The sequence below is a fragment of the Limulus polyphemus genome, unplaced genomic scaffold (genome assembly GCF_000517525.1).
Source record: "Limulus polyphemus unplaced genomic scaffold, Limulus_polyphemus-2.1.2 Scaffold5424, whole genome shotgun sequence".
In the NCBI taxonomy this organism is placed as follows: domain Eukaryota; kingdom Metazoa; phylum Arthropoda; class Merostomata; order Xiphosura; family Limulidae; genus Limulus; species Limulus polyphemus.
The window spans coordinates 4,189-10,755 of record NW_013671034.1 but is presented as its reverse complement, the minus strand read 5'-3'; the positions used below and the strand labels follow the sequence as shown (position 1 = coordinate 10,755).

The 6,567-nt window shown below is 32.9% G+C and overlaps 1 protein-coding gene across 2 annotated transcripts in view; it reads right to left on the bottom strand.

Annotated features, from left to right (window-relative positions):
- Positions 1-527: 527 nt before the first annotated feature.
- LOC106472565 (zinc finger protein 366-like) overlaps positions 528-6,567 on the bottom strand; it is an 8,238-nt gene continuing 2,198 nt past the window's right edge. For both annotated transcript variants that reach the window (XM_022401124.1, XM_013933219.2), the window contains one exon: positions 528-5,163. In XM_022401124.1, coding sequence (XP_022256832.1) covers positions 3,197-5,092 — 1,896 coding nt within the window. In that variant the 5' untranslated portion in view covers positions 5,093-5,163 and the 3' untranslated portion in view covers positions 528-3,196. The remainder of the gene's footprint in view (positions 5,164-6,567) is intronic.

Sequence of the window (6,567 nt, the reverse complement as noted above, 5' to 3'; positions counted from 1 at the left end):
ATGTGCTAGTTTTGTGGTTAAAAGTTTTCCATTATTCAAACTCCCATAAACAAATTTATAAATTATTGTTTTAATACATTAAAAGTACATATCAGCTTTTTACTTAACCTTGCTATTAATTTTAACATGTAAACTTTGTAATCTTTCTTAAAATGAAATTTAAAAATCAAGTCAACAGCTATTTAAAACAGCCACAGTGTTTACTTGAAAGATATCACAAAACCCACTTTTCATCAGCCTGTTACATCTACAGTCAAACCTTCAAGGGTAAAGAAACAGTGTACCAATAACTTGGAGAGAACAGGATACTCATACCTGTATAAGTCACACACATAAAAACTGCATATTCAACATGAAAGTGATATTGATATCAATCGTACCCAGACATATATATATCTCTTATTCAGATTATCTACACATTAACAAAACCTGACATCTATGCATATATTATAAATCTTGTGTTATATGGAAATGACAAACACGTGTGAATACTTTTGAAGTCTAAAGAAAAAGTCAAACATCTTCAAAAAACTTAAACCATTTTTAAAGGCATAAATATCCTTATCAGACATCAAATAAAAGTATGTCTAGTAAAAAATAAATAAAACTTGTATACGCACATGAAAAAATAATAATCCTGTTAATACCTAAGAAACAGACATTGTATAGACTATACCATAAACACTATACACATTTTCACAAGTAGTTCTCAATCACATGAATGTCATATGGCACCATATTGTCTAACCTAGAGTTTTCTTTATCCATTTTTTTAAAAGAAATGAAAAGAATCGTTACATTTCTAGGCTTATAAAGAAATTAATCCATAATTTGTATCTATAATTAAATTAGTTGATAAAACAAAAACATATGAAAACTTTTTTTTTATATTACTCTTCAAATTCAGAGTCAAAGTTTACTCTAAAAATTTTTGTGCAGAACACTTGCATTACAGTTACATTATCGAACCTGAATAATGAGGTTTCAGAATAACACGCATATAATTTAGATGAATATTACATGACATTTAAATACTGATATATATTTTTAGAGATACAGTATTGTGTTTATGTTTATTAACAATAAAATTATAACAGAAAATGATCGAGTTTTTAACAGCGTTCTACAAAAAAACTATAAACTTATAAAACACTACATTAATCGAACTTCGTCTTTTAATCTAAACATAATTTTTCTATGAAAACTAACAACTTTCTTTTAACACATTTTATGTGGTAATTAGGGCTAGTGATGTTCAAGTGGAGCAGTGTTCGCACCTGTAGTGCACATGCAAGTGACGTGTGTTGTCATACACTTCTCATTTTATAATTGAACATTTCTGGAAGTTATGCCATACATTCACAGGCCAGAATGGAATGTTAGAACAATACTAAGTAGAAAAGCAATAACATATTTTTTTTTTTTCCTTTTTTAACAGTTTTGCTGTTGACAACTTAAATGTGTTGTCCAAAATGTTTCATTAAATTTTCTTGATGAAAGTCACCATCTTCCAAATTACTTGACTCCCACTATTATTTATATTCACTGTTAACAAGAAAAAACCTGTAATCCAGAGAACTGAACAAAAAAACTAACCACCACCAAACTAAACTTCCACCACTGACATTCGAAACAATTTACGTAAAATGCTTTAACAAATCTTTATGAACAATGTATATTCTACGTCGTTTCTGAAGAAACACGACGAATAACTACTAACCCATTCTTATTAACATTTCAATCTATTCTATAAAAACTAAGTATTCATCTCCTATCTATCGTGAGACAAATACAACAGGAACCTTCTAATACGTGCCTAACCACACCAACACAGCCGAATTATTTTTTACAGAAACTTCAATGTCTACACTATCAAAAGAGATAGTAAAGTTAACTATAAGTTCTGTAGACACATTTGCTATTGCCCTCTGTTAATATGAACACATATCTGGTCTCTTTGAGAAAGAATAATAAAATGTGTTCAATCTACACATGATAATTTGACAACTTGCTTTTAAAAAATTTTTGCTTCTAATACACAATACGACTGTGAACATATATTATTAGATAAAATTACAATAACATGTTGATTACTAAACCAAGCGTTTTTGCTAAATGGAAAAAAAAAAACAGTTCTGTTACATCTTGCATCTAGTGTATGGACATTCTTTTGCCTGCCACTAGAGTTATACCTGCTAGGTATTGGAAAAACAATAAGAAAACCAGTGTACAAGCTCAGAACTTCTAAAGTACTCGTATATAAAATGTGTAAATGTTTAGATCCTCAAAAAAGTTAATTATCCTGATGTTCTGTTTCATGTATCAAAAAACAGTGATCCCATCGATGCCAGTAAAGACATTCTAAAAATCTACACATCAATAGTAAAAACATCCATCAGTTCTATGAGCACCTGGTAAACTGGGTTTCAAAGGGATTTCACTGTTCCAATCCTGTTTTTTGTTGTTGTTGTTGTTTTGTTTTTTTTTGGGGGGGGGTATTTGTTTTGATTCAGTTGAATGTCGTCAAATTATAAGTATGCCATGTGTTCATCTATATAATAGATAAATTGTCAATAACACTGTAAAAGGATGTTATTTTTAGCATATTATATGTACAACTTTTAAAAGATTCACCCGAGTAAATCATTAAACATATGATGGAGAGAGAGAGATCGAATTTTTCAGTATTTCTTGAGGTATGTACAGGTGACTGACTACAGTTACAAAATGAAAATATTGTCTTACTTCAAAGCTTCAATAAGAAGATTTCAATCAAACTTAGAATAAGTAGAGCAAACAAACACTAAAATGTACATTTTTTTCCCCAGCACTATAATGTCAAATTTTCACATACATGTAAGACTCAATTACAGTGAAATGTTCAGTTTTAATACACTGGACGTACTTTACATATAAACATGAATTAATTTTACTTTTTACCAAAACACTCAGTAGTAAGGAAATCAGTAATAATTCAGCACACCTTTACAACAAATACCTGTATTAATGCATAATAGAGATGTATTATTTTATATGAATTACAAGTGGTTCTGTGGTATCACTTCCATACAACACCTATACCTTTATCAGCTATGAAATAAAACTTGGCACACATCAACATATTAATTAATTTCAAGCCAAAAGTCCGTAAATTGGCCTTTATAATTTAGGGGGGGGGGGGTTTAACTCGGGAATATTATGCACACATATTTGATGATGATGGGGTGTTCACTAAGTCGCTAATAGCTGCATGCAGGGCTGCTACTTTGTCATGCGGGGAATTCAACTTTCCTGCTAAATCATCTATTGCTGAATGCACTGTCTGAACCTTTAAGGTGATATCGTCAATGGGAGGAGGGACACAAGAAGAAGAAAACCCTGGATGTTCAACATAATAGTTCTGTGCCAGAGGACTCATAATGGAACTAATGGGGCTAGTGCTAATGATAGGACTAGAGTTCACATGACCGTACGAAGGAGCTCCCAGAGAAACTTGGAAATGCTGTGCTGAGTGAAGGTAAGAGAATGGTTTATGGTCAGAAGAGAAGTCAGGTGCAGAGTAAGAAGGAAAATAGTTCGATGAAGTGTGAAAAACATCTCCCAGTCTGGAGGACTGAGGAAGTGTGCTCTCTCCGCTGTTCTCCTCTGTTGAGAGGATTGTCTCAGGAACTACTGGAACTGATTGAGTGCCATCTTCTATGCTCTCTACCTCTTCTTCATTAGACCTGTCAGATTCCTGAAGAGGGTCATCTCCTTCATCATCATCTTGAATTTCTCCTTCAGCACTACCATATTTTTTTAATCTTTTAGGAGTGCTTTTTCTTCGTTTAGCTGCTTTAGGCACCAAATCATTTGGTGCTGTCTGGTATTCTTGAGCATCAGTAACGTGTTGACTTGATATTCCAGCATCGTTTGAACCAGAATCAACCTCGTTGCCTGCTACTTCCTTCCGTGACACCACCTCAACACTTCCATGTTTCTCTTTCATGTGTCTCTGTAAGTTACCCTTAAGTGTAAAAGAACTTGCACATATACTACACTTGTGGGGTTTGTTATTTTTGTGAATGGCCATGTGAGCTCGAAGGTTATGAGCTCTGGAGAGTCCTTTTCCACAAATAGAACACGAGTAAGGTTTGACCTCAGAGTGGGAAACCATGTGAGCTCGTAACGTTTGGGCCTGAGTGAACTTCTTTCCACAAACCTCGCAGGTGAATCTCTTGTCAGCACTGTGGATTAACACGTGCCTTTCCATGTTTGCCTTGAGAGAAAAACTTCGTCCGCATATGGGACAAAAGAAAGGTTTAACAGAACTATGCGTAAATCGATGCGCCTTCAAATGATGCTCTTTCATAAACTTCATTCCGCATACAGTACACGAATAACGACGAGTTTGTGTGTGGACAACTATGTGGTCTTTCAGCTGGCTGGGGTACATAAAAACACGCTGACAAACTTCACAGGTGATCTGATTTAATCTTCGGCTCCGACCCCCAGTAGATCCTTCTGTATTATGCGTGTTCTGGTTTTCACCTTCCACGTACGTACCTTCTTGTTTGTGCTTTTCTAAGTGTACTCTTAACTCACTTGGAAAAGCAAATCTTCGATTACATATATGACACTTGTGAAAGTTCCCTCTTTGATGAACTAACATGTGCCGTTTCAGGTGGGCAGCTTGGCAGAACTGTCTCTGGCACGTTGGGCATTCGTGTGGTCTTCTGTCCGAGTGTATTAGTCGATGTGCATTCAGATGACTCTGTTGTTTAAAGGCTTTGTTACACACTTCACAAGTAAACCTTCGCACTCCTGCATGCCCTAGCATGTGAGTCACAAGATTGTGCTTAGCAGTGTACAGCTTTGAACACAAGGTGCACTTCCAACGTTTTTCTCCATTTTCCAAAATAATAAGACTTTGATCCACATTCAGATCTTTTTCTAGATCAATCAAGCTATTTCTTTGATTCCAGTTGTTTCCAGACCTGCCATTTATTGATTGTGGTATATCTATTACTAATGAATTTGAATTTTTGTTGTTTGTTTCTAAGTTTCCAAGTAAAGAATGATCCTCACAATGGGTCAATCCTGGACAATCCATGGTCACTACACAGATTCAATAAAAACCCCATCCCTAATCTTATCTCTTGCTTGTAATGTTCTATTCGCCATCTGGAAGACCAAAAAATAACGTTACACATATTGCTTTAATGATTAACTATAACATCATGATACTATAGATTACCTTAAACTATAACCGAATTTATTACAAAACTTCATATCAACACATCTGTTCTCGAAGTGGTTATTTTCTGATTTAAATAGCACTATGTTGTAAACATTTTAGGAGAGACGCCAGAAAAAAAAAATCTGAATATTACTGAAAGGTATATTTTGTCAAATTGTTTTTTTTTAGTGAAATAAAATTTAATACTCACAATAATACAAGTTCACATCTGACCAATTTAGATTTAGTGATTCAAACCTTGTATATCCAGTTCAGACCACTAAATGTTTCATTTTTGAGTGAAGATAAAAACCAATGTCTAGTCCTATAAGAAACTGTAAATTACTTTATTTCACATAGATTTATGTAGTTAATTATATTTAGCATATTTTCTTGAAAGTTATATCCAAATTTTTATGATGACATATGGGCAATATCACTGATTACCTATGATCAGCAATTAAATTGATTAATGCCACATAAACTAATTGATTAATCAAAGTTAGTGTTTCCATTTTCAATTATTCCAACAACTGATCAATCAAAATTATGATAAATTGTTGGTTACAAAACAAAACAACTGACCAATCAAAATTATGATTAAATTGTTGGTCACAAAACAAAGCAACTGACCAATCAAAATTATGATTAAATTGTTGGTCACAAAACAAAGCAACTGACCAATCAAAATTATGATAAATTGTTGGTCACAAAACAAAGCAACTGACCAATCAAAATTATGATTAAATTGTTGGTCACAAAACAAAGCAACTGACCAATCAAAATTATGATTAGATTGTTGGTCACAAAACAAAGCAACTGACCAATCAAAATTATGATTAAATTGTTGGTCACAAAACAAAGCAACTAATCAAAATTAAAGTTTCTAATTATCATTGTTTGTGATTCTTCTAACATTCAATTAATCAAAATTTAATCATAGTGATTTTAATAAAAAATAATCAACTATTTTTCATTATTTCAGCTAACCAAGTAATCAAAATATTGCTACTATGTTTAAACACAAAGCTACCTAATGGGCTATCCATGATCCATTGTAAGTTGGTTTTTTTTCTCATAAAGTTTGTTCAGCTTTGGGCCAACATGACCTTGTGATTTGTGGGTCTAAGGTTAGATTCCCATCAAACTTGCTTGTCCTGTCTTTGTTATGACAAAACTACCAGAGGTTTCATTAATTTTGAAAGGCCAACTCTTTAATTACAGTTAAATTTACTGTTTTATTACATAATTCATGATTGTGTAACTGTATTCTATAATGCTATATAAGCAGGTGTAAATCTAGGGGTTAAGTCTGGATCCTTTCATTGTTTTTTCAGAAATTAATAATT